This window comes from Rhamphochromis sp. 'chilingali' (genome assembly GCF_963969265.1).
Source record: "Rhamphochromis sp. 'chilingali' genome assembly, chromosome: 9".
Lineage (NCBI taxonomy): Eukaryota > Metazoa > Chordata > Actinopteri > Cichliformes > Cichlidae > Rhamphochromis > Rhamphochromis sp. 'chilingali'.
Genome location: NC_137936.1, coordinates 25,833,163 through 25,860,383, shown reverse-complemented (window position 1 = coordinate 25,860,383; position 27,221 = coordinate 25,833,163). Strand labels below are relative to the sequence as shown.

The window sequence follows — 27,221 nt, the reverse complement described above, 5'->3', positions numbered from 1 at the left end:
GTGAAACAACTTGACCAAATACAAAGCACAAAATTACAATTCCCTCTCTCTCTCCCCCCCCCCCAACTCTGGGTCTAAATTAGAAGCTATTATCTTGGTTAATGGCCACATCAGGCATATCTACTCTGTGACACCACAGAAGTACAAGTGGATCCACCACTGTTTAAGGTTATACATGTTAATGTCCCAGCCAAAGAAAAGCACATCCCCTTTAAGCAAGTTCTTTTGAAGTGTGATAAAACAGTCAGGATTTCCTGTCTAAATGATTCTTAGTGTGTTCGAGTTACCATCTCCAGCTCCTGAACAGTCCACAGTGAAGTGTGTGGGCTCGTTGGCCTTCAGTCCACTCCTCTCCACTCCGGGACCAAACACCTTCACCATGTTGGGGTGGCTGCCTTTACCCACATTTACCTACGGGCACCAACAGGAAGTGACATCACTTATTTCAATCTCCTTAAGGATGTGAGGCAGTCAAATTTTGTAGAAATAAAATAAAATTAAGACGACAATGAATGCTATAATACAGAGAACCACAAGGCTCCAAACTAGATGCACAGCTTTTCATTTTTTAAATTTATTCTTAGCATATTTACTGCAACACATTTCAACATCACGTTTATTAATGCTGGCTTCACACAGCTATAACTTAAGAGGAAAGCAGGTGAGGAGGATTCAATGTTTCCAAAAAGCAACTGAAAGGTGTAGCAATAAACCAGGGTGGTGGCATTAAACAGTGAATTCTCTACAGGCAGATCACATCTACAATGTACACAGTTGTGCAATTTTACTCTAACAGTAAAGAGCATTTCTAATAAAACTAAAAACTGATAATAAAAAGACACTGAATGAAAAGTGAAACACAGTAAATTGCCTAAGTGCAGGTTAACAACTTCACAGGTGCAGAAAACTAACTGCTGGGACTTCAATATGAATTTCTGGCATTTAAAAAGGGGGAAAAGTCCAACTAATAAATGCCATAAATTTACTTCATGATCATCAACTTGATCCCATATGAAACTCTAGTGTCTTGATGTGATATTAAAATTTTACCACCATCATAAAAACTTTTGTTTTTTAAGAAACAAAGTCTTAAATGTCCTTTGTGCCATTTAGATAACATCTCCAGTGCAAGACTGTACAATAATTATTCCACATCACAGCTACAGTTACTGGGTCCGATTCAGGATTCTGACTTTGTTTTGCCTGGTCTTTGGTCACTTCCCCCTTTCCCTGCATTTGCATGTAGCGTTTAGATTTTGTTGTACTTTGTTTTGCTTTAAACAAGAAATCAGTGAACGAGTGAAAGAAAGAAACTGAATGAGCAAAGCCTAAGAAAAAGAAATGAACCAAACACAGAACATTTAAATAAAATGTTCATTTATTTTGAAATCAACTTCCACTTGTGGCAATTAAAGTGTTTAAGTGCTTTGTTGTTTTAGTACAGACTGAAATTAAAGTTGGTTTCAGTAAACACGTTAGTTACAGATTTACTGGGAATATTTTAAAACAAAAATGCAAGCACAGAAATCTCAAATGAGGCGCCAACGGAGGGGGAAAAAAACAATTCTGCAAACTTCTAAAAGCTGATTTAAAGGATTTTAAGTCACTACAGATGTTTAAAAAAGGAAATCTACTCATTCTATATAATAAAAGTAGAAATCAGTGCAATGAGTGCAAACAGTTTCTGCAACTTGTGTTTAAGCTGATGAGTGCTCTTTTCAGACTTGTTTTTAAAGCCCAACCCAAGCAGACTGTCAAAGGGTGTAGAGGTTGATTTATTCTGCAACTACTCCAGAGGATTAGTCACAAAAGAAGCCGGGAGATAAACGATACGCGCTCTGACACACAGCAGGCAGCGGTAAACCGTTCGGCTTAGGGAGCGACAGACACCATGTCCACTCACTAGTGGGTAAATTAGACAGCATAAAAAGAGCTGCTAACATGGTGTGGACTTTATGTCGCAGTAAACACTGGAATCAAACTGCTTTAGTCATCCGAGAGAACTTCTAAAAATAACTGCCCAAATAAGTTCCCAGAGGGATTCAGAGATGGACTTTGCACCTTAGATACAATGTGTGTATGGAAGCTGCCTAAGTGAGCTCATTTTGACACAAAAGAATCAACTTTCTGCTTCAGTTTCTGGCTTTTAAACAGATTCTTTACTCCCTCATCTGTAGCTCACCAGCACAGCAGTGGACAGTTTACACTGAGCCAGATCTGAACCATGAACCTCTTTCCCATGCTGGATTCTTTTCCTACACATTTGATTAAAAAGGTGTCACTGCTGTAGGCTCCCAGCAGTGCTGAGAGCTGGGTGCGTCTGTTTGCATTTTATCCACCCAAAGTATCTTCACTGAAATTCGAGAAAGGCGCAGTCAGAACGAGGAAGCCTGCACGCAAGTCGCTGCAGCTCAGAACAAGCCTGCTGAACAATCAGTGACTAAGACATCACAAGGTGTCCATCGGCTGAAGTGATTTATGGACCACCGTGAACACTACAGAAATCAGTCAGGTTGTTGCAAAAGCTTCTGAAAGTCTAGTCTAGCCCTAAACACTTTGAAAGGATAACAGACGTGCAACAAGCTGAATGTCTTTGCCTGCTCTTCATGCTTGCTGGGATCTTCATGAATCTCAGACTCTACGGCAGTTTCTCATGGGACTTGTGTGTAATGTATGTGGAACTAAACTTGTATCAAAGAGAAAGAGCCGATAAACTGCTTCAAAACAAACAGCAGCAACTCAAACAATGATTTCAAAAAGTAAAATAAAAGGTTTACAGACTGGTTAGTAAACATGAATGGAAAAAGAAAACCTTTTCACTCTCAGTTTTGCCCTTATACTCAAAATCATGGGTCAATTGTATCTGTGTTCAGAATGTATGTTTGATGTGGATGACTTTCACACGTCAGCAACTTTACACTGAAAGTGTGTGTTGATCTCATTAAATACACACATGGAATGAAAAGGTTTTCCCTGAACATGAACACATTTAACAGGAGGGAAAAACAACAAACATGCTGTTAAAAATTCACTTATCTGAACCTCTCTGGCTTTGCAGAGTATAAATGTGAACTCTAAAGAATGCTGTCATTCTTTAGAGTTCATTATTTTGAGTCTTATAATTTCTGGTAAACTGAGGCTAAATCCAAAATCTTTTAAACCAGCTACACCGGAAGGCTTTGACACGTTTATACCAATGATGGGAGTTGCTTTTGCATGATCTCTCCTACATTTTTAGTTTGTCAAAAATGAAAAGAAAACATTTTTATCTTTCAATTTTCTGACAGGAAACCACTTTTGTGACTAAGACATTAGTATTTTGCTAATCCAATCCCATTAAGGGTTTTAAAAAAGGATCCACCCCCTTGAAGAAGTCTACTTTTAAATGATAACCAAACATTAGAAATGTAGTTAAATCTTAAGTGCATGTACTTAAAAAGGCTGAATGTAGTCCTGAAAGCGATGTCATCATGAGGCTGCTGCTCACTTCATGCCCAAAATCAAAATCTGAGATGCCAAAAAGCAGCCCTCGTTTCTGTGACATCATTAATACTTACAGTAAAGAGTTTGTTTTTTCTTTAAATCAAAACTGGAGCTTTATCTGTAACCCGAAGAATAAAGTTTGGCTCACAAAACTGATAGTTATTGGTATATAGCACCACAGGGGTCATTACATTGTAGACTATTTAGTGAGCACTGCCTAAAAAGTTTGAGCAAATTCAGTTTAGGATTCTTCTTAAGGGTTATGACCCATGAATCTAGCTGGTTTATATGGTGAGTACTGACATTTTGGAGATGATGACTGCTGATACGTCAAAGCTGGTTTGTAGCTGGGATCAGAAAGGTTCAGGTGAGTGATTTTCAGGTGGGACTCAAACCCAAAAAGTGTTACACAAAAAAAATAAAAATGCATGGACAGTGGTTACAGTGCAGAAGACTGGTTACATCAAGAGTCTACATAACAAGTTTTAAGATTAGGGGTTTTAAGTGATAATGTGAAGGACAAACAGCTGTTACAGTGACAACATTACTATGACGGAGTTCATTAGAACAGTGTAAACTAAAACATTTGAAAAATCAAAAACATTTCAGCTTCTAAATTTTTGATCAGACACGAGATATTGATTCCTTCCTCTAACAACCATCTGTTGATGATTGTGACGCTTTACAGATACACGCTGAGAGAAAGGTTTGCTTCCTTGACGAAGAAAACAAACTCACTAACCCAAACTACAGATATCCTCCCACGTCCAACTGAACACATTTATGAAGGTATATTGAATACCAGATACTTGAATGTAAATGTAATGAGCAATCTACTGAGTTACAGGCTTATCCATGCATCTCAGTTTACCATTTCTTCATGTGAAGTGTTTAATTCTCATAATATTTAAAGTTTTTCTTAAATTTTTTGTTGTACGATGAACCTCTGTGCACCTAAACTAAGAGGTGTACCTCTCCTCGATAGATGTAGTTATGATAATCAGAGGCCTCTTAGTTTTGCAGCTCTCATCTGTACTTTTTACCTTCAGCTCTGACTGAACAACTTCTACTCTCTCTGTCTTAATTAAATGCTCCGACTGAACAACCTTGATGCTTTCTGCCATGGCAAGATGCTCAGATTTGGGCAGGGAATTATCATTTCCTGTAGTAACGGGGTTCTGCGATTGGCTGCTTACCCTGAAGGGGCTTTTGGGGATGCTGACTCCCGCCCAGGACACAGCCACGGTGTGCTTGAGAGAGGAGGTGGGTGTGTACGAGCAGCTATACAGTCCATCACCTTTGCTCCTCATCTTGACCTCCACAGGAAGCCCCTCTGCGTCCTGACAAACAAACAGGAAGTCAGTTAATCAATAGGACAAAGATGGGTACAAAAAAAAAAAAAAAATATTTGAATGAATTAAATGGTATCGTTTTCTCTTGTTATAATGGGAAATCTGATTAAAGTTTCTTTAATTGAAGGATTTGTTATGAAACCATAGGTAACATGAACATCGTTCAATCACATGACAGACAACAGCACCAGGAACTAAGCAGGCAGACAAACTTGACAACCACATCAAGCAAAAGCACATTCCATCCATTTGTTCATTCATTTCCTGGCAGTCTATTCAGCAGGGCTAAGCAGACTCCCACCACCATCTTCAGGGTGACACTGAAGCAGACCCAAAGCAGCAAGTCTTCCCTGGGTCTGATCTCAGGGTTTCACACTTAAAACACCACCACATTGAATTAACAGCTTCAAAAACTGGGTCACCCCATGGCTAAGCAGTTTGAGTGGCAAATGGTCAAAAATGTCTTAACATTTAACTGCACTCACACACTTTGCATGCAACCTGTGAACTTTGATTTAGTTCATCTACATGTAGCTCATAAACCAACATGAACTTCACCATATGATCAAACTATGAGGAACTGGATGCAAAAACGAATTCCACACGTTTATTCCCACAGTCATGTTTGGAAACTTTCTTACAGTAATTAAAAAATATAACTTAAAGGTGAACAAATATTAAGCTAATCTTTGTTTATAATGGTAGGCATTATTGCAAAAAATAAAAAAATAAAAAATAATAATAATAATAATAATATATCCTTAAAAGTTTGGGGCAGGATTTCTGCTTCTGACCTGAGCTGTGATGTTCAGAGGTCCTTTCCCAGCATGCTCAGCGTTCACAGTGAACTCGGCAGGCTGATTGACGACACAGCCGCTCTTCTCAAGCCCCGGCCCGTAAGCCTGGACCTGCAAACGCAAAACAAAAGTCATTCCCCAACTTAAGTGTTCATTGTTCAATTAAAAACACCTGAACATGTGCTCGTGTTTGTTCAGAGTCTCATTGACCTTATCTGGGAAGCTAGTGTTGTTATCAGGGATGATCAAGGCCATGAAGGGGCTGTGTTCGATGTCCTCTTCATCACAGGTCACATGGACGGCATACTCGCCAGGTTCTGTTGGCCAGTAACGAACGTCACATGACCCATCATTTTGGTCCTCGCACTCGATTTTGGCCTGTGAAGGTCCCTCGATGGCAAAACCTGAAGACACAGCAGGTTAGATTAAGTTAGTGAGGGTGTAAAGAACTGCAGGTTGGATACATTCAGTGGTAACATTTCAGGCTCAAAATTGCAACCAGTACTGAAGTGGCAACATCCATCTTTTATATGTAGCGTATGATTTTTAACCCCTTCACTTGTTTTCAAAGCCCAATCCCCCTTTGGGAGAAGGTTTATGGATGTAGTGAAGGAAATTATGATTGGTGAAAAGATTTGATGTCTTCTGCTGGTTCAGCAGCAGCTTGATAAATACAGGTGAACCTGAACCAGGTGTGATCACTCACCCAACACTCCCACATCGGTGCCAATGGACTCCACTACAAAGGTGGCAGGTTTACCCACAATGCCTCCTTCCAAACCTGGACCCCAGGCCCTGATCTGCTGAGGCCCCGCCTCCTGACCAACTGTTACTTCAAATGGACTGGAGAGGGGGAAAAAATAAAAATCAGATCACACAGTCTGCTGCTGTTTTGGTAATGTCACAACATATGCATAAAAACAGCATGGTATGTGTGTGTGCGTGCGTCTAAATACCGCTACACAGTTTGAAATCACCCAAAAGACTGTCAACAAACAAGCCAACCACAGTGCCCCACAGGACTGAAACCCGACACTGCAGTTACAGTGTGTGTGCACAGAGTCTGCTGTTCATGTCTGTTGCTCTCCAAATAAAACTGCCTGTGCGGATTTACAGTTTTTCCCCTTTAAATGTTCCACTTTCCCAGTTTTGTCTTAGCCTTTTGAAACTTATGCCCACCAATGGCACAAACCATGACTATGCTTACTGGGCCAAAGAGGTCACTACAAAAAAGAAAAACAAAAAACAATGTACCTCTACATACTTTTGAGCATCAATCTTAAAGGGCAGGCAGACATCACTTCAGTAGAAAATTCCAAAATTTGGAAGTCTTAAACTGAAATAATGAATAAAAGCACTGCAGTACAGAGGCATTACGTGAAGGCTGAGGTCACCGGACTACCTATGCCTGGGAGTTTTGCCTCTCGGCTCATCCATCTTCTCCACATCTGGACTTACAGACACTGGTGAGATTCAAGATCAGCTATAGTTTATATTCCTTATATAAAGGAGTTTCTTCCTCTGAGCTTAGTTTAGCGAGCTAATGGTGAGTGCCGGATGAAACAAAACAGAAACCTGTTAAAGGGGTTCTCAACTCCCCTGCCCCAAAGATGTGAAGGCTGAGGGAAATTTCTGACCTGTTGTGACCTGTGAAGAGGTCTAGATTTTAAGACTGAACTACACACAGTTCAGTTTTATCCCTCAGATTCATGTACATCTTCTGATATATGTTCTTTGCTTCTCAGAAACCCTACACCATTACTAATATTCACACAAGGAAAGAGGGAAGAAAAAAGAAAGAAAAGCAATCTGCTTCACAGAAAGGTGACAAAAAGAAAACGAGGTCTTGAACATGAGGTCTCCTGAGGCCCCAGGAGACCCAGTCATTCAGATCAGATGAGGTAATGTGCTGAGGTAATGCCGTGAAACACGTAGCATACAAGCTCACCTCTTTGGGATGTGCTGACCTCCCCAGGTGATGGAGACGATGTATTTCCCAGGACTGCTGGGGTGATACTCGTAGGAGAACACCCCATCCTGACTGGAGAGCTGCTTCACTGGCTCCTCGACGCCCTCTGAAACCACACACAGATAATGTGATATGTCTGCACATCGTGGAACGGGACAAACTTGTGTGCTGTAATATGAGGCTATATAAATAAAACCGAGTGAGTAACAAGCTTTTAAATCACAGTTGAAATAGCAATGTGACATTTTGGAAAACAAACATCCAGAAACATACAATAGAAACTGAGCCGGTGGATACATGAAGCCTGGAAGTTATTTGTCTCTAAAGTCAGACAAAAAAAAAAAAAAAAAAAGAGAAAAAAAAGTAGATCTATGTGGTGTAATGAGGACTGCAGTACTCTACAAACTGAGGCCTGATTCAAACATTATACTGTTTTCTATCATTCCAATCTTGATTTGACAGTAAATTACAACACGTCATCTCATCTGGTTCTTATGTGTGATTAAGACCAGACTACCAGCACTCAGAGTTCATCCTCCAACAGAGAAAGCATGAAAGTCCTGACCACACCAGGGGGCTTCATGGTGTGAAGTCACTAAACAGAAAATGGACAAAAACTGCAGTGTCTGTATGAAACTGGGCCAATGAGATTCTGAAGGTGGCTCTTTGTTATTAGGTCTGAGCTTATTTCACTTCTCTTAAAAGCTTCTAAGATATTAACCGCACTCACTCGGTCCTTTGACTGTCACTTTCAGTTCTCCACTGCCAGCGTTCCTGGTGTCCACCTTGATATCACCGACCTGTTTGACCCTCAAACCTGACGGCTGGAGACCTCGACCTGTCGCCCTGCACGCTCCCGGCATGCAGGCTGCCAGTGAAGGAGACAGCACAAGTAAACAGGTGATGACTCTTTCATTTAAAGGATTTAAGCTGTGCAATAGATAAATGGGAAAAACAATGTACTCACCGGGGCCCACGTCCACACTGAAGGGGCTCTTGGGGATTCCAACGCCTCCGAAGGTGATTGTGATTGTGTGCGGGCCACCCTGCGTGGGTCGGTAAGTGCAGCGGTACACGCTGTCGCCTTTATCCTCCATCATCACCTCCACAGTGTTCTGCCGGCCCTGAGGATCTTTGATCATGGCTGTCACGTCTCCTGTACCGGCACCTACAGTGACGATTTTTTAATATCAATGTTGATTCTCCATAAAAACACCACCTCTGTATGTAGAAACATTTTAAAGAGTGATTTTTCTTCTTGTGTCCGACTGCTCTTACCTGCAGTGTAGATGTCAAAGTAAGTTGGTTTGTTGGCGATGTTGCCCACAGGTTCGACTCCCGGGCCTTTCACTGTGACTTTGGAAGCATCTCCAAGCGCTTTATCCACATTCACCTCAAAGGGACTTTTGGGAATCTCTTGGCCCGCAAACAACACAGTGACCTAGAACAATTTAAAAGTAAATATCTAGATTCTGCTTTAAAAAAAATATATTCATAATAATAATAATAATAATAATAATAACAACAATATCATAAAAACAACTCGTGTAATTTTAAAACTTTTCATTACACAGCAATGAGAAAAAACCTGGCATTAATTTTTCCAATAAATCCAAATTAAAAAACTATTTTTACTGGTACTGCATTTTCCAATTAAATTGAATACAACTGTATAAATATGTATAAATTTTCTTTAAAGGTTAATTTCTTAATAAGAAATACATCGAACCACAAATCTTCACTACAGTAAAAAAAGTCCATGTATTTCTGGACTTCTTCACTCAGAGTCGTAGAATAGAAAAACTTGACGTGGTGAAAATTAACACTTTCTAGGTAGGTGACAGTGTTTTCTAATTCCAAAGGTTTGACTAATACACTGCTTTTATCTGCTGGTCGTTTTTCTGTTGTTGAAACATAAGCAAATTAGCGTATTACACAAGTTATAATTCCTAATTAAACATCTGCTGAGAGGAACAATAACCTTTAGGTTTTGTTTTTTTAAATAAATACTTGCCCCACGACACACAGAAAGTGGGTTTCTTCTGTCCTGATTCAATTATAATAACGTGTTCAGTCAAAACAAAGCCTACCTGGTGGGCTCCCATGACCTGAGGAATGTAGGTGACACTGTACGTCTTCTTGCCCTCGTTAAGCTCCGCATTCAGCTGATCGACACAAATGCAAGTGGATGTCATGCAAGTTTAAGGTAGTTAAAAGGGGGACCAATTAAAAGGAAGTAAAAGTATACACACAGGTCCATGAGTTTAGCGTTTGTGAAGTTAAACAGCTATAAACACAATTTCACTATTTTTTTTTTTTCCTTAAACTTTGGCTCTCTGGGTTGCCCAGCACAGTCCAAGAACAAAAATGCATATCCATAAAGCAAAATATGTTTATGCCTGTCATTAGATGCTACTCTATAATGCGGAGGTGGATTTTACCTCCTCTCTTGTGCCGTCTGGATGATCCAGGTAGACTGTGACCTGCCCCTGACCCGCGCTGAATGTGTCCACTGTGAAGACAGCAGGTCGCAGCACTCTGTTCCCTGTGGGCTCGATACCTGCAGAGGACGACGGTCAATTCAGGAACTTTAGAGATCAACAAGCGGCACATTTAATCCCAATCAAAACCTTCTGCACACATATTTGAACCACAAACACACAGGATGGATTTACAGTGACATGAGTGATTAAGGGTTCTTCTATGTGCACCGTTTGATTTACAGAGTCCAGCATCAGATTCCATAATGAGTGGGTGTACATTTACTAATCTGGACGTACTGTGTTTTAATTGAATTTCACATTGTCACAAACGGGTCTCCGTACTTTTCCCTTTCAAATTGTCCTTATTAACATGCTCTCGCTAGTTCATCTCTGACCACAGATTAAAAGCTCAGCTGAAAGCATTCAAATACTGCAATTTTCAAATTCTAGACAAGAATCCTGTGAGGGAGCAGCTGCTGCAGCACACAGACTGCTCCTGACATAATTATTCATTTTATTATTTTATAAATATTTAAATCTTTTGTCCTTTTGTTTTTCTAGCACAAGCCGTCAGTCTGTAGCTGCTGTGGGTGTGTTGGTGTCTGTGTTGCCTTGTTATTAATTTCCTGGTATTTCCTCCTCACTTACAGTCCAAGTTAAAGAACAAATGTTGACCTCACCACCTTGTGTTTGTGTGGAGCAGATGTGAGTGCAGCCCATTGTTTAGATTATAGCTGCTTGTTTCCTCGCAGCGTGTCAAGTGCTCAAACACAGTGAGAAAAACAAATTACTGAATCGGTAACCAGATGAACTCGAGTGTTTTCAGAAGTGTTAAAATCTTTATTTTGTGTTGCAAGTTTGTGCGCGTACCCGGTCCGTATGCGCGGGCCTTCTTGGGGTTGAGTTTGGGTTTGAGTGGAGCTCCGGGCTTCAGTTTGGCTTTGGGGAACTGGGACAGGTAGGTCATCACCGACTGTTCGTCCGCACTGGGGTCGATGATTTCCTCTGGAGCGATCACCTGCAATCGCACAAACCGTTTACAGCTGGTCCAAAATAAATAAACCCGACTGTCCCTAGAAGTCAGAACTTGGCTCTCAGTGTGAAGGCAGCTTTCCCTGAGCACTCTGATTTGGTAAACAGGAAAGCAGAGTCTGAGAGTGTGTGTTTATTTCTACCACCACACATCTCACATTAACATCTCCTGTTCTGTTTAGTTCTTGAGGATGTCATTCACATGTGGTTATCTGATGATGACCAACAGGATTTGTTTGTTTTTTCCCTGCTCAGACACAAGACTGCCATTAAAAGCTGAGAAACTCTGCACCATCTTCATAATTATGGCAATTTAACTGAAATAAACAAAATGAATTACATTTGATATTTCCTATCACAAGATAAACTGATACACATAACTCTGACAGATTGCCATTTCCACGTTAATCTGCAGTCATCTCTACATGATATGGTAGCTTCAGGATACGATCTTTTACCAAGTAATCAGTCAGAATCTGAAACTGCGCAGCAACCACACAGGCAGTCAAACTAGATACAAAGGAAAAAGCTAATAGACGAACATGTGATAGTCGAACGAGATTTTGACAAGGCGATAATCTGTTGTTGGTTTCACATTTCCTTCCAATTACGAACCATTTATGCACCAGAGCAGTAATGAGATCCAATGCTGGCGCTGCATGAGGAGATGTCACTTTTTTTTAGCCCAAATTTATTGAGCTGGCTTCATTTCAGGCATCTCTACAGATGAGTTCAGTTCATTCACACCAAACTGGGAAAGCCATTTCCTTCTGCGCCAGGCCTTGTTCATGAGGGCATTGTCATGTGGAAACAGGAAGTGGGGGGGGGCCTTTACTGCACCAAGGTTTGATGCATGCTGTTAAAAATATAATGAAGCATTAATATTTCCTTTCATTGGAACCAAGAGTCACTATCCTGGAAAATGGAGCTCATTGTTTGGAGCGTGTGTGTAAACAGGGTGTACACACAGTGTATGCTGAATAAACACACACACACACACACACACACACAACCAATGGTGGATGCATAAATTAAACATGGGCAATGTTTCAAGTAATGACATCAGTGTGTAGAAGTAACCTCTGTCAAAACCTCAAGTTTCATGCTGTTTTTTTTCTACTCTTGGATCTGTAAGATGTCATGAGGAAGAGGCAGACACCTGCAGCCAATCAGAAGAAGAGCACCAACATAGGACACGTAAAGATTATTTTGGACAGAATGATTCAAAGCTATTCTAGTAGCTTTAAAACAGATTAAGGAAAACTCAGTTTTAGTGAGGAGTCAAGTTCATGGAAAACAATTCGGACTTGTTTATGGGGAAAATGTCCCAATGTTTAAAGTATGAAGCCTGAACTTTTGGTTCACAGGGGTTACTTTTACACCCCTTGCATCATAATTTGAAACGCTGGTCTAATGGGGTTTGCTCACATTAAATATGCGACTACTTCATCTATCGAAATGCAAACAGACTACTTTGGTCTGATATTCTGGCTCAGTCGCTTCAGACACAGAAGCATTAGTGATGACTTCAGGTGGAAATGTGGATGTGAATGAACTCTGACGCCGTGAGTCTTTGGGTTTTCGTTTACTCTCTAAAGAAGACTTCTGTTTGAGTGTCAGCTGACTGGAGGTGAAACAGGAAACACATCAAGCATCAACCATTTTCTTTCCTTAAGATTAAAAATGAGGCTGCAGAGAGAAAAGTATTTTGTTATCCTCAAACAAACATCTAAAGCACCAAGTACCCACTTCCAAAAAGATGAAGACACTTTCCTAACCACTTCCTGTGAAGTTTCTTCATTACAGAAATGTTACAGCTGTTAAACTCTAGGCTTGCATTGCCTCAACCTCAGACAAGCTTGTGTTGAAAAATGAAAAAGCTTCCTGTGTTGCAGCAAAAATCAGGAAAATAATAATCTGATCATGTTCTTGACCTCTGACCTCTGGCAGCAGCTCACAGAACAGCAGATTCTGCCTTAATTGGGCTGCGTGACACAAAATGCATGGCGTTGTAAGAACTGCAGCCATTGTGATCTGCTTGTTTACACTAAAAGCCTCTCTTGCATTCCTCACACTTGGATGCTAAAGCAAGCAAAGCGTTTAAAACAAAGTAACAGTGAGTGTCTGAGGTGGAGACAAAAATTCTGGCACTAAATGACGTCACCTGAATTTTTAATGTCACTGAAAATGCTTTAAAGGTTAATTTAAAGGTCAGAGCAGTGACGGCAAACAATGGAGGGAAAACCAACCTGCGGGATGCCCAGCCAGTCATCAGCCAGCTGCATGGCTTCGGTGGCATTCTCCACTGGTCTGACTGGATCCCAGGTCTCCCAGTCTGGACACAGGCCTGCAAACAACAGAAACAAAACAATTAGTTTACAAAGAGTTGGGCTTGTATTAGCAACACTTACATGTTGTACACAATAAGATAAAACTCATTATTCTTTGTTTAAAAAGTAATCTAAAAGACAGTGTTTATAATTCTGATGTTTTCAGTTTGGCATTTTTAGGAATCTCATACATAAACATGGAGCCTGGCTTTCACTTCGATTTCACACACAGGGTAAGTAAAAATACCAGTGTGGTTAAACTCCAAAGGAAACACACCCATGCTGTGAGAAAGCCGCTCTTACAGGCTTGCTGCATGCCAAATAGTTCCAGCTTCACCCAAAAATGCCATCTGACGATACAATGTAATTAATTTTTGCTAATGAAGTTTGTTACGGTAAACTTCCTGCACAGCCTGGAACAACAAGGCGTACCTGGTGCACAGCTGTCCACCAGTGCTCCCAGTACTTTGCCGTCCCTCCAGTCCTGGCTGAAGTTGGTGATTGGTAGATCGGGGACTTTGTGTTGGATCCAGCCCAGCAGACGCTGCTTGGGTGTCTTTGACTCTGCCTGAATACAAAAGCACATTGCAGTTAGAAAGCTCCTGAAGAAGATAGCTTTCCATTTACAGCCACAAAAACAAGTGATTTTTAAAAACCAAACCACGAGCTGGACGTTACCTCTTCATCCTCGCCTTCCCAGACTGGCATGGAGATGGAGTAGTGTAGGATCAGAGTCCAGACCAGACCCAGGATCAGTTTCAGGTTCCCATCTACAATGGCTTTAGAGTCTGAAAGAAACAGGCAGACCTCAGGTCAGATTCAGATCAGTTATTTGCCCCCCTCCTTTAAGATGTCACCAAGCACCACAATCCCATAAAAAGGTTCATCTCCGTCCGTCACATCCCTCCGTTTGTCCTTTTATTAAATGTTTATTGGCTCATTTTCCCCCCTTTAGTGAGGTTTCGTGATTGGTACAGTTTGTTAGCAGGATTACAAAGTTATGGATGCAATTACGAGAAGAAGTTACCACAGTGAGGCTTGGATGGACTTAAAATTAACTGGAGAGGAAACAAATCATGATCCAGGAATTTCTGTAAGGATAATTTAACACCGTAAGCCGGGACACATTTAATCCCATCTTCACACAAATATCACACACTGATCTGGGTCCAGATCCAGATCCTACTGTCGTTAACCTCCAACTACCAACATTCATATTTACAACGTGTCCCACTTTCCTCTGCTGCCACACAGGACTGGATATTTCAAGCTGCAGAATTCATTTCACAGAACTGTGCAACACTGAGCTTAGCTGCAGATCTGAAGTGCAAGCCAGCAACAAACCTGCTCCTGACTTTGTGGCTGTAAACCTTTTTAGCTCACAGTCTGAACAAAGCGCTGCTGGGTAACATTTCACATCAACCAGACCTTACTGTACCAGCTGGTACCACACAGCAACATGAGTTCATCTTCAGCTGCTGCACACAGAGTTCAGACCACAGCAGATAAAATCATTTTATTCAGAGTCTCTCATAACAGCAGCAAGTTGTTAAAGCAAGCGTGTGATATTTAAATGAAGGTTATATTTAAGTAAAAGGAACATGTTGGAGAAGACATGTTTATAATGGTGTATACATTTATAGTTAAAGCAAATGTAATTAATATTTTAAAAAGTATTGGACTAAACATCTTTAAAGAGTGTTTTATAGTTTGAGGTCAAACCTTTTGCCCATCATACTTTCCAGCCTCTCAAAGAAAGCCATATTATGGTAAAGCTCAGGCTTAGACTGCTCTAGAAACAGTTTCAGACTTTGTCTTTGAGTACTGGATCTGTGTGATGTCACTGAGAGTCCCCATTCCTAATATGCTCATCTAATCCAGCTGCTGCTCAACTCTGTTTGAGAGGTGACATTGGCTTAGATGGAGAGGAGGAAAAAACAACAACATTTGGTTTCAGACTGAAGATGAACCGATATTGATAAAGATCATTTTGACTCATACAAAGCCACTAGCAGAGATAATCAGAAAAACTTGTTCTAATGAGTAACTGCTTATAATCCCATTAAAACATCTGATATCAGGCTCTTTTGAAGCAGAGCTGCACGAGGCCGCAGTCTACCTCTGCGAAACGACTTGTTTAATTTTATCCACGCCTTATAAATGGCCTGTGTTGGCGTTTTAACGCGAGCTGTTGACACAGTCGCGACACAGCTTATATCCGCTAAACACGCCACCACAGAGTGTGGGAAATCCTGTGATCCACCCCGTGAAACTTCAGCTCCGCTCCACCGCCAGCAGGACAGCTGTAGTCCCAACATGTTGCGACAGCTCAGGTTTAGGTGGAGCTTTGCAGAGCTGCCGCCTCGCCCAGTGACAACATTTGACTGTGTGCATTGCGACATCCTGCTTTCTACATTTTTAAAAAAAATTATTATCTCCCTTTTGTGTCCTTTAGCCCTCTTTTCCTGTTTCTCATTGTTCAAACTACATTTGCTTTTCCTCCATCCATCTCACTCTCCCCACCTGCATGAATTATTAACATACAGCTTCTTATCTATGGTTTCTCCCTTTCTTCCCTTCTTTCCCACTCAGACTGTAATGCCACACCTTTAAGTATGTGTGTCACTACGAACTGCAAACACTTTGCCAGTGAACTTTACCCCCAACTCACATATCCACCCAGCTTACTAACGGTTTAATCACACCAGCTGTGACACTTTCTGCATTAAGAATTTGTGAGTAACAAAGTGTTACATCAATGCATGAGAAATGCATGATTCACAGATCAAGACCATCCTTTTCTCTCCCACAGCGAGCTTTTGCACAGCCCCTCAGCTCATGAAAGTTGCCATTTAAGGCAGCTTTTGTCTGATTGGCTGTCTCTGACAATTAGAAGGTTTGTACAGAGGTGTGTACATGACCATATAATGACATCCCTACTTTATGATCAGATTCAGAGCAAAGACTAGAAATCAAACTGTCTGGATCAGAGGGACTTTTTAAAATTGTGCATGTTTCCTGTGTTTATATGGAATCGTGACCATGTGTAATGCAACGATCCACTGAACATAAACATTAAACTTCACGTTAAAATTGTGAGACAACAGATGATAGAGTTCGATTTGTGCAAATGAGACAAAGCTACCAGACGAAAACTGTTTTTCCCTCGAGACTGAGCGTTGAGTGTTTCGAGTTTCTTGTGTACTGTGAGGTAAAAACTACCACTTTTGTCAATGAGTCTGGCGAAGTGGAACAGCTTATCTTTTGTCAGAACCAGTTCAAAGAAAAGCCAATGAGGAACCTTGAATCCATCTCAAGGCCAACAGATAGCAATAGCTGTAGTTCCAAAAACACTTCTTTTCCTAAAGAAGGGCACTGAAAACCAGCTTCTACACCTCTGTAGTAATTTTCCTGCTCAATTTATGGGCTCACTACTTATTTTGGACCATACCGAATAAACAGTTCGTAATAATCTTCATACCTCATTTCAAACTGGAGGACTAGCTGTAGTGTTAAACTCTACACTCATTTTTAGGATGTAGGTTGGCTGAACCTCTGCTCCAACACTTCACATCAGGCTGGGAACTAAACACCGTGTGTGCGCCGTTGTCGACACAGTTTTGTGGGTAACGAGGCTATCACCATGGTACCCCCATTGTTCATATAAAGGTCGAGAGTAGCAGAAAGACTGGAGGGCTTGGGGGGGGTTTAAAAAGCAGCCAGTTAAAACGATGACGGAAGGAGCAGAGACAATAAACCCGAGGACCGTTTGTGGCATCTCCAGAGTTCAGCTCGTGTGAGTGCCACAGAGAGCAGGTTACAGACGGCTTTAACCGCTCTAATAATCTGCTGCATTGTTCCCTGCCGGTTAAAGTCTGAGCCCTCCTTTCCCTCCCTCGTGACAGACTCCAAGGTAGCGCTGAGGAGAAGACATTACTCCAGCAGCCAGCTACAAGTCTTCAGCTAATATTTCAAAACAGCAAGAGAAACTCATAAACCCTGATATAACGTTCTGGGTTTGGTCCAAAGAACAAAGCCATAAATACTCCAGCAGCAGCAGCTTGCCAACTGAAACGCACACCTGGGCAGGTAAAGCCAAATTTTCTCACCAGTTCTTCATTTCAAGAAATGACTGAAGTTGTTAACTGTGGCAATGATTTGACTCCATCCAGCCCACAAACCAAGAAATATGAGTCATTTTGCAGTGGTTTTCATACAATGGATAAAGAGATTATAGCAGGATCAAAACAGTTCTGCATGACCCGACCTACAAACCTGTATATCAGAGCCCATTTGGCCTTTTTATTATCTGTACCAATCACACTCCAAACCCAATCCTCTGTTTTGCTCGACACTACTTTACCCTACTCGACAACAAATGTTTGTGAACTACATAAAGTCCCGATGCAAACCTCGTCCTCGTCACACCTACATACAGAATCTGCCGTTAAAACAAAACAAAAAAAACAAACTATTAAAAGAGCTGACATTTTTAGGCTTGAAACTGGCCAAGACAGAAAACAAAAGCTGCACTCAAAAGAAACTAAATTTAAATCTACAGCAGCATTATTTTGGACCAAAGTCAAACTTAAGACTTTGTTTTTTAAATAGATGTGACCGGTAATTCTGTGCATGCGGTTTATGTCCCAGTGACCAGCAAGTTCATTCAGATAGTTCTTCAATATAACGGACCGTATAAACTGGTTTTTTTTTTTTTTTCTTTTCAAGCCAGCTGCTGATATTTGAGACTCTTCTAGAACGACTGCCTTCTCTCCCATGCACAGGTCCCGACTTTGGTGTCACATTATCTACAATCAAAACTGAAACTGCATGACTGCATTAAGTCATGGGAAATATTTTCTCTTCAGTCAAATCCACTTCTGTGATTATCTACAGTTTAAAATACTTTTTTTTTTAAACCCCTTAAACAATATTTTAAATAGTAAATTGAACCCATCTCCCTTCTTGTACCCGTCCCTTACACCATGTGTAGAGCAGGTGAGTGCACTCAGTATTCACAGCTAACATGCCGTAACCATTAAAGGTTGACACGAGAGGTCTGCCTCAACTCCTGCGCCCCCAGCGATAAGAGACCACTGCAGTCGCCACCTCTTTTATTCTGAGATTCATCCATCCACAGCTCCATTCACAAAGTGGCTCACATTTAATACAGCCCGGATCTGCATCACATAAACAATGTTTTAGCCTCTCGGCAAGATGCTCTTCCTGCCCATACCTGCTGATTTGACCAGCTGCTATGGAGACAAAACAATATCAACACAACAAGGACAGGACTGGAGAAGCAAGTACTGGGATAGTTTGAGTTTGCATAAGGACAGACAAAGAAACGTGGAATTTTTTCCTTTTCATGAAGAGAAATAGAAAGCAAGAGAAGGACTGTGATAGCATAAAGGTGAACTGAACGAAACTAAATGCCTTTCTTATCTGTGAGTCAAACCTGGACTCTTACAGAAAGTTGCATAATGAGCCCTGAGCGCTTAAGCTGAACTAATCAACCTACTTGCTGACCTAGAACTCCAGAAAATCCTCATCTCACACCAAAGTTACAGACAGGATGGAGAAGTAAACAAAACATTTACACATAAGAGCCACAATCAAACCCTGAGATCTCTCCATAACTGATTCAGGTTTCCTAACAAAGTAATGTGATGACCAAAGCTATCCCACCTCTACCTATAAAGCTCAGTGCCAGGTACAACAGGTAATTAAATGCAGGTATGGAGAAAAAAAAAACAAAAACCATTACTACCAAGTCAATTTGGTTACATTTTGTCGCCACAAAAGTTCTGATCTATTTAAATGACTCTATACTCATGACCAAGTTGTCTCCCTTCTAGGATTGCAGCAGGTATTTAAGCTTTCATCCTCACATTTCGCATAATAAAATGTCTGACTTGTAGTGAAACACGACTCATGTCTCAATACGAGTAGAAGCTCCATCATGCTTCTTTGGATAGCCTCAGCAACATCAATTCATTTACTGAAGAGGAGCTGTGTCCCAACTTCAATAATGGACAGTCCAGGATTAAAGTCTTTCGATAGACCGGAAGAACTGGGCACTGCGTTCACTGATGGAGTGGAAAACCTAAACGCCGATACAGTTCAAATCCAGAGATTTCACTTTTCTCCCATTAGACTCCGTAATAGATTCAACTGTATTTTACTGCTCTGTGTGGAGGCTTCAGTGGGGCAAAGAATGGTCCCAACAGTTCTTCCAGTGTAACAGATCAGCTTGTCTGGGGCACTGATTCAATTTTCACCAAGCCTTTTAATAGAGTCTCCCCTTTGCCCATCTGCTGTGGTGAATTAAGGAATGTCAAAGATCACAAGCACAGAGCATCTCCACTACGAACAAGTACGACTGCTACAGTCCTGGAAAGCTGAGACAACAGACATCTGAGAGGTGGCTGAAAAATGAGGAAATGTCCTACGATTAGACAAAAATCAGACACACCATGTCAAACAAAGACCGTTGCACCATGGCAACCAATCAACAGTCCGATCAAAAAGTTTAACCGTCTAACAGATATTAAAATGTGGATAGCTTGTACATCTTAGTGTTCTTGCATGTTGTACTTAAACTAAACATTAAACCTCCACCCCCAGCATTTTGAGCCAACTTCTTTTAATGACTTCAATTTAGGAAATATTCACACAGCTTCAAAGAGGTAGGGAGACATGATAGTTTCAATAAAACCATCAGTTTTAGGTCTACAAAGGAAGCAGAGCATCTGTTTTCTGATAATTCACTTAAGAAAATCACTACAATACAAACTTAAGGGTCATATCACGTTGGACAGCTGACCGCTCAAAACAAGTCCTTTCATATGAAAAGTCACCATAAACCTACATTGTGATACCAGGCTCTTCCAGCTTTGTATAACTCAAATGCGCTGCGGTTGTTAAAATAAATAAAATTTGTCATAAGCAGAGGTCACTGCAGTTCACTTTCTTTCTAAGCATCTCGCCCTCAGAGGCACGGCTGCTGCACCGCTTACAGCTGTTCCTTTGCACGATGACTTGCAGACACACATGTTCAGCTTCCTACCCAATAATTTACCGCTCAACAGTAGAGAACAGTCTATGCCTAAAGCAGATCATCACACTGATCTCAGCCAACCACACCCCGCCTAAAACATTCACCTGGATGTCCAACACCGTAAGGACTGAACACTGAAACGGCAAATTCCTGTAAATATAATTTAAACCAAATCTTTTAAACCTAGGGCTCTTACAGGGTGACCTACAGGATGTCTGAGCAGTTTTCTGATGTTTTTGATCATTCAAGACAAGCTAAATTTTCAGTTTGAGTCAATTAAACGCTACTAGCCCACAGTCTCACAACAGTCCTGATTCTTCCTTTGGTGGAAGTCTAAAATCTCTTCAGTTGGTGCCAACATGCACGAAGACGCACGGAAGCAGCAACGATTTTAACGATGTCATGCGGTGAGATAACGGCAGAAAATCAAGAGAAATAGCCTGAAGACCAGTGGATGTGTTCAATTTCCTTTTCACCAACACACTGGCCTCAGAATTATAAACTCCAGCTTCAAACCATTTCAAACTTGTGCTTTGAGATTTACCACAGTAAACAATACGACAAAACTTGTTAACCAATTTTATCATTTCCACTTTTCTTGCTGTGGTTAGAGGCCACATGCCTGCTGTTAAATATTACGTTGGGTTTTACTTTGTGCTTCAGTAAGACAGAGGGGTGCTATTGTGGCAAATGTCTGCCAACACCCAAGAAGAAATTGTTAAGAGTACTTTATTACCCAAATACTCAATCATACATTTGTTAATATAGTGTTTGGGGTTCCTCTATAGACTTGTTGAAATCAGTATTTCCAAAGAGTCGAAAGTCTCCAAATATCTTTCAGCATTAGTTGAATTAAACCTGCCCCAGCCTGTCAGGGAGTGACTGAGGTTATTACAAGGGGCATGAGCTGTGCCAACCAGACACTGCAAGGACCCATGTTGAAAGCGAAGTGAACGAATATGTTTTAACACAGATTTTAAAAGGAACCATTTTTATGGCAGGTTGCAACATCAGCAAAAAGACAAAAAAGTAAATTTAGGTGGAAAAATAAATTTGAAATTTGGTGGCAAAAGTAAAAGTTTGGGTGGAACTGGACAAAGGATACCTGCAGTGGTAAACAGGATGTGGAGCTACCGCGTGTGTGGTTTGACCTCTGCTGCACAGATTCCTGAGTGGTGAGATCATCAACTCCATCGCCCACCCCCCACCCATCCATCTACCAAGCCTGTAAATCACCCTCCACCCTGCTGAGGACCAATGGATGGTGGTAGAGGAACAAAAAGCCACACACACACACACACACACACAGTATACATCTGAGCTTCAGTTTAAAATAACTATAAACACACACTCAGCAGGAAGCCTCTGCTGCTGTCAGATCGATTATTAACACATAATTCACACAACACACTGCCGGGAAACATGACACACGCAAACAAAGACACAAAGATGCATGACATTCCTCTGTGCTGAGAAACGGACGACACGTTCAGCGATAACGACCGTCATTCACAGGGTTTGGGGGTGGATGTGGTTGAAATCAGGGTTGCAATAATAATTCCTGAGCAAAAATGTGTGCAAATGTACATAAAATAGTCTTAAAGTCTTCATTTTTGTAGAAACAAAGTCGTTTTAGGGGCTAAAGTTAAACCCAAACAAACTCCAATCACCACATCGTGGTGGTCAGCTGCAGTCACGATCCTGGAGCCACATCAATGACGATCCCACAGATGAACGTTTAAAATATAAAAGATTTTGATTGTTTTATTGTAATCAAGCGTTGTTTGCAGAATAAAATAAAATAGTTGGAACCACTTTTTCAAAAAAAAAAAAAAAAAAAAATGCATTAAAAATAAGCCTTTTTCTCCGCAGACATATCTACGAAGTAGCAGAGATGAGTAAAACCTTTAGCAGATGTTTATAAAAATTAGTTTTTAGGTCTCCAGTGGGGGTTTAGTGAGCTTTAAAATGACTAGAAATCAGTTTTCAACTTCCACTGCTAGACATCAGGTCGGCGCTCCCAAACTGGGGCACCCATTGATGACATCACCGCATGATGCATTGGTGTAATAAGAGTGGCGCCTAATAGGAGTCACATGAATCATGCACCAGCAGCTCAGAAGGGGTGATCCCAGCAACAAAATCCAGATTACAGGCAGAGAGAAGAAAGCAAGAGGCTTTTAATGTCTTTGATTTGGGTAATGAGCGGTGAGCAGGATACAGAGTCTGTGTCATTCTGTCTCTCTCTCCGTCTTTAATCTGGTTTTGGTTGGGCACAAACAGCTGCACAGACACAGATCAAAGACTAAGTTTGCTCCCATGTTCTAGAGAGTCGTTCACAGGGATTCCGAGTGAATGAACCAAATGATGAAAACTGGATAGCGTCCAGCGTCTGCAGGCAGTTTACCAAGCAGCAGAAATGCAAGAGCTTGTGCACCACAAACAATAACAGGCCTAAAACTGAGCTTTGTGGGACACCGCAAGCATGATGTGCAACACAGCAAACAACAAGTATGATATGGACAAAGAGCAGAAGAAATCTGAAGGTCAGAGGAGCCACAAGAGAGCTCACTAACCAGCGCAGAGCTGCCCTGTCATTAACACACAAACATCTGGCATGACGTCTGCATGCATAAACAAGACGCACACTGACAAACACACTGCAGCGTTTAGCCCTGCATGACCTCACCCTGCTGGTTCCCAGGCAATGATGTCATCACAACCAGACCTGCCATGTGGTGAGGAAGAAGAGGTTGATCGAGAAGAGAAGAGAAAAAAGGGAAAAGGGGAGAAAACTGGAAAAGAGTTAAAGTGGACATGCAGCCACAAGCTCGCACACAAAGACGAAAGCAGCTGAAGGTTCAAAAGCTCCTTGAAGGGTTTGACAAAACCCTCAGGTGATGGTTGTGGAGGTTCAGACTATGTAACAAGTCCAAATATAAGAACGCACTTTTGTGCAGCTGTGCTTCATTTTCCACTTCGATGGATTACAGCTTGTGTGACAGAACTGGTGATGAACATCAATTAAAATAAAGTCAGTAATAGAAATGAGTCAGTTAAACTACCGAGTACACCAACACAAAGTCCACTGGAGTGCACTGGACAAACCTGTCATTACCTCATATGTATTAAATAACTTGAGACCATTTGTCTTAAAATTTAAAAAAAAAAAATAAAAAAAATAAAAAAATCCACCCCAGCCCAACATTACTCTACAGAAATGATCAACTTATTCACAGTTTCTGAAGTTAAGGCAGCCTAAAAACAGCCAAATCCTTTAAAACTCAGATAGGAAAATAACTAAAACCAGACTTGTTTAGTGACTGGATCATTTATTTATTTATTTATTTTAATATATAGAAAAACAGGAGGAAGAAGAAGATGGGCAAAAGATTAAAAGATGAAGAAATGGAGTGAGTAAGACGAGAAGCATTTGGGATATTTGCAGCTGAGCCAGGCTGCAGGAGGTTCACCGCAGTGATCATCAGTGAACAATCCTCAGTAAACCATCACAACCCCCCCCCCACACACACACACACACACACCTCTCAAATTAAACCTACAACTAAATCTAAAACACGCACTGAACTCAGTCTGCCTGCATGTGCATCTGTGTTTTCAGACCCAGCAGTGTATCGTCTTCCTGTCATTCTGATAGTCATCATTAACTAAATATTTGGCACACAGTGGCTGCGCTAAACTCTGCGTCATGTCTGCTGCCACTACACCCAGACAAAAGATCACACTTCCTGCATCAAAAACAGCTCAGCACCAATTCACAATGACAGACGACATGACAATAGCTCCCCTTCATAAATGCATGATCAGCTGTGAGACAGTCCAGCGTCTGTGTGAGTGTGGGCCATTTTTCACCTCTGATGATACCGCAACATAATTTAAATCGGTCTCCATTGTTCCTGTTCACAAGTTTCATCGTTAGATATCTGAAAACACCCAAACAGTCAGCTGATAGGATAGTTGGACACGACGATCAAACCTTTATTGGGTTCAGGATACTGTGCCATGTTTTTGTTTTTCCAACATAGCGCCACTTAATCTACTGTAGCCGCATCACTACAATACCCCAAAATGAAAAACAATCTGCACAGTTTCCTGTAAACTGAAATCCCTTTTTCTAATCATGTCTATTCAAACCAAACCAAAAGATTTCCACATGCACATGCAAGAGGTTTCAGTCAGAGAAACACATTGGGCACCTTCTCAAAGAGGTTTTAACCAGAGCTAAAGGGAGTTTGGGGTATTGTTATAAATCTTTCTTTACTATAAGTGAACAAAGTGTTGGTGATCAGCCCCAGAGGCTCACAGGAGTCCCAAAAACCTGGAGTTCGTTTTCTGTCTGGGTACCCAGCCATCGTTCAGATCATCAGAAGCTCCGTCCACCTTTTATGTCACCATTGGAAGATTCCTGAAAGCAGCCAGACCAAGAGGCCAGTAGAGGAACTGCAGCTTATAGTGCTTCCCACAATGGCTTCATTTTATTTTCCTCACAAAGGCACCAGTCTTTGTTGGAATCGGACTCGACAGGTGAGGAAGTGTGTGAACTTACCACCCATAGAGCCACAATAGCCTTATTAGGGGGAAATAAAAAGCAAATATCCTTAAAACGGCTGATTTTAGAGCGATTGTGTTTGTCATTCTGTTCCATGCTGACAAATTTCCTTCAGTGCTAAATAAAATTAAAAGAACCCAATTAGAGGAGCATAAATAAGTAACAAGTCTCAACTGTGACAACTCCAATCAAAAACAGGTGAAACTGTAGTAAAACCTCTAAATGTTTGGTGGATTTCAGCTGACATGTGCTTCTTTAAAGCTTCTCAGTGCAAAAACTTTTTTGTTGCATTTACAGCCGAAACAAACAAAGGTACTTTTCTGTGTGCAGAGAAGGGGCGAGCATGCGTGTAAGTCGATATCCCGGCCGCTCTCGTGTTACCTTTTCTGCAGCCACACTGAGGCCCGGGTCTCACACACATTAGCGTGGGAGGGAACGAAACTATAAACACTACAAACCCTTTATTTATGTGTATACATTAAACATCTTCAAGGTCGACATCAAATGCTACAACCGCACCGGGGGATCGTCCAATCAGAGCGCGCTGCCTCACATGTTCTCAGGCGCAGAAACTTGCCCTGGGGCCAGTTTTTTTTTCCCCCTCCTCTCTCAAATCCTCAGTTTGAGGAGATTTCAGTCACATCTGAATGAGACATTTGGCACACGGACAGCACATTTTAGCTTTGTGTGTTGTTGTGAGGCTACACTGGATTTTAGAAATGTCAGCACTTTATGTGTGTTGCATTGTTACACTTGTTATTTAACCTACTTTGTGCAAAGACAGGGAGGAAAAAAAAAAAAAAAAAAAGACATCCTGTGAGAACACTGACATTTTTAGACAAGAGCCTTAAGTGCAACTCCTATAGTGCAGTTGACCAAGAAGCATCCAGTCAGACCTTTAGATACTTTGAGTTAATACGACATTTTTAACTCAAATTTTCACCACCAGGACAGTATTTTACTAGCACAGTTTTGTTGTCAGGGTGTGTGCTGCTGATATTTTACTTTCGTTATTTTTGTTTAGCCCTACCAACATTTTAACAAGAGGCTTTGCCTTTTCTTGGGTCAGTATCCCAAAGAATGAGTAATTTTAATAACATGATTGCTTCATACAGGCAGCTGTACAAACTCCCGGGACTCATGAACCCATGCCAATAGTAACAAAAATAAATAAAACAATACTAATAAATGAATAGATGGACATTGAGCAGTTTTAAAAATTTAAAAAAAAAAAGGGGGGCAGAGAACTACGTACTGGGGGAAATCCTCATTACAGAAATGTTCTTATGACTCGCCTGGTTGATTCATTCTGATATAAAGAGCAGTTTTTAACTTCTTCAAATTTCTTTAACAGCTTTAGATAATTCACAATGATTTAAACCTTCTAGACTTAACAAAAACTACCTTTACCTCTTCAGACAAACCAGGATTACACCAGTGAGTAAACCGACCGTCTATACTTAGACATTATTGCTTCTCAGCGAGGAGATGCGTAAGGTGGAGTTGAAGCTGGACCCCTTTGGATCAACAGTTTCAGCTGGCCTAAAGCCGAACGACTTTTCCCAGTAATTTTAGTATCAGACAAATGCTGTAATGCAATAAAATCATGACAGTTTCCCAAAGTTGTGCCACTTTCCCAACACAAGGATTTGAGCAAAATCGTGAAGAGCTCCTCCAGTTAAGTCAGGAATAGAAAAAATAAAGCTCTTACTCTGAGAATCTTTGAGCGTTTCACAGAAAGTTACTTCTTCCAGTTTGCCACTTATACCATAACCTCACAATTTTAGACTAGACCAATAACACTGCAAAGAGTTTACATGGTCCAGAGTTACCCGGTCTCCACAATAACCTCAGTTCACAGGCTCTGAGGAAGAAATGTATAATTAAACCCACCGAATGACGAGGAGAACTTGGGGAATGTGCTGGTGTTTTTCGCACTGGTGGTTTTTATAGTGTGTTAGCGCGAGCTTGCTCTGACAGCGAAAACATGAAAGCAGTTTTGTCTTTCCCTACAAAAAGAGAAAAAAAAAAAGTGCTTGATGTTCCAACACCTTGGGTCATGCTTCCTTAATTTCTCTAATGCCATCCTTCAAGGTTGAAGAACCAAAGAATAAAACACTGCAGATGTTATCCAGATTTATCTAG

General features: G+C 41.0%; 1 protein-coding gene across 4 annotated transcripts in view; it reads right to left on the bottom strand.

Annotated features, from left to right (window-relative positions):
• Positions 1–27,221, bottom strand: part of flnba (filamin B a) — a 62,558-nt gene that overhangs the window by 22,181 nt on the left and 13,156 nt on the right. For all 4 annotated transcript variants that reach the window (XM_080891450.1, XM_080891451.1, XM_080891452.1 and 1 more), the window contains exons 2-16: positions 14,125–14,234; positions 13,879–14,014; positions 13,366–13,463; positions 10,955–11,102; positions 10,043–10,161; positions 9,692–9,766; positions 8,880–9,042; positions 8,569–8,769; positions 8,332–8,469; positions 7,581–7,707; positions 6,339–6,475; positions 5,843–6,036; positions 5,630–5,743; positions 4,680–4,823; positions 288–411 (exon numbers count right to left, since the gene is read on the bottom strand). In XM_080891450.1, the coding sequence (XP_080747576.1) occupies positions 288–411; positions 4,680–4,823; positions 5,630–5,743; positions 5,843–6,036; positions 6,339–6,475; positions 7,581–7,707; positions 8,332–8,469; positions 8,569–8,769; positions 8,880–9,042; positions 9,692–9,766; positions 10,043–10,161; positions 10,955–11,102; positions 13,366–13,463; positions 13,879–14,014; positions 14,125–14,234 (2,028 nt within the window). The remainder of the gene's footprint in view (positions 1–287; positions 412–4,679; positions 4,824–5,629; positions 5,744–5,842; positions 6,037–6,338; positions 6,476–7,580; positions 7,708–8,331; positions 8,470–8,568; positions 8,770–8,879; positions 9,043–9,691; positions 9,767–10,042; positions 10,162–10,954; positions 11,103–13,365; positions 13,464–13,878; positions 14,015–14,124; positions 14,235–27,221) is intronic.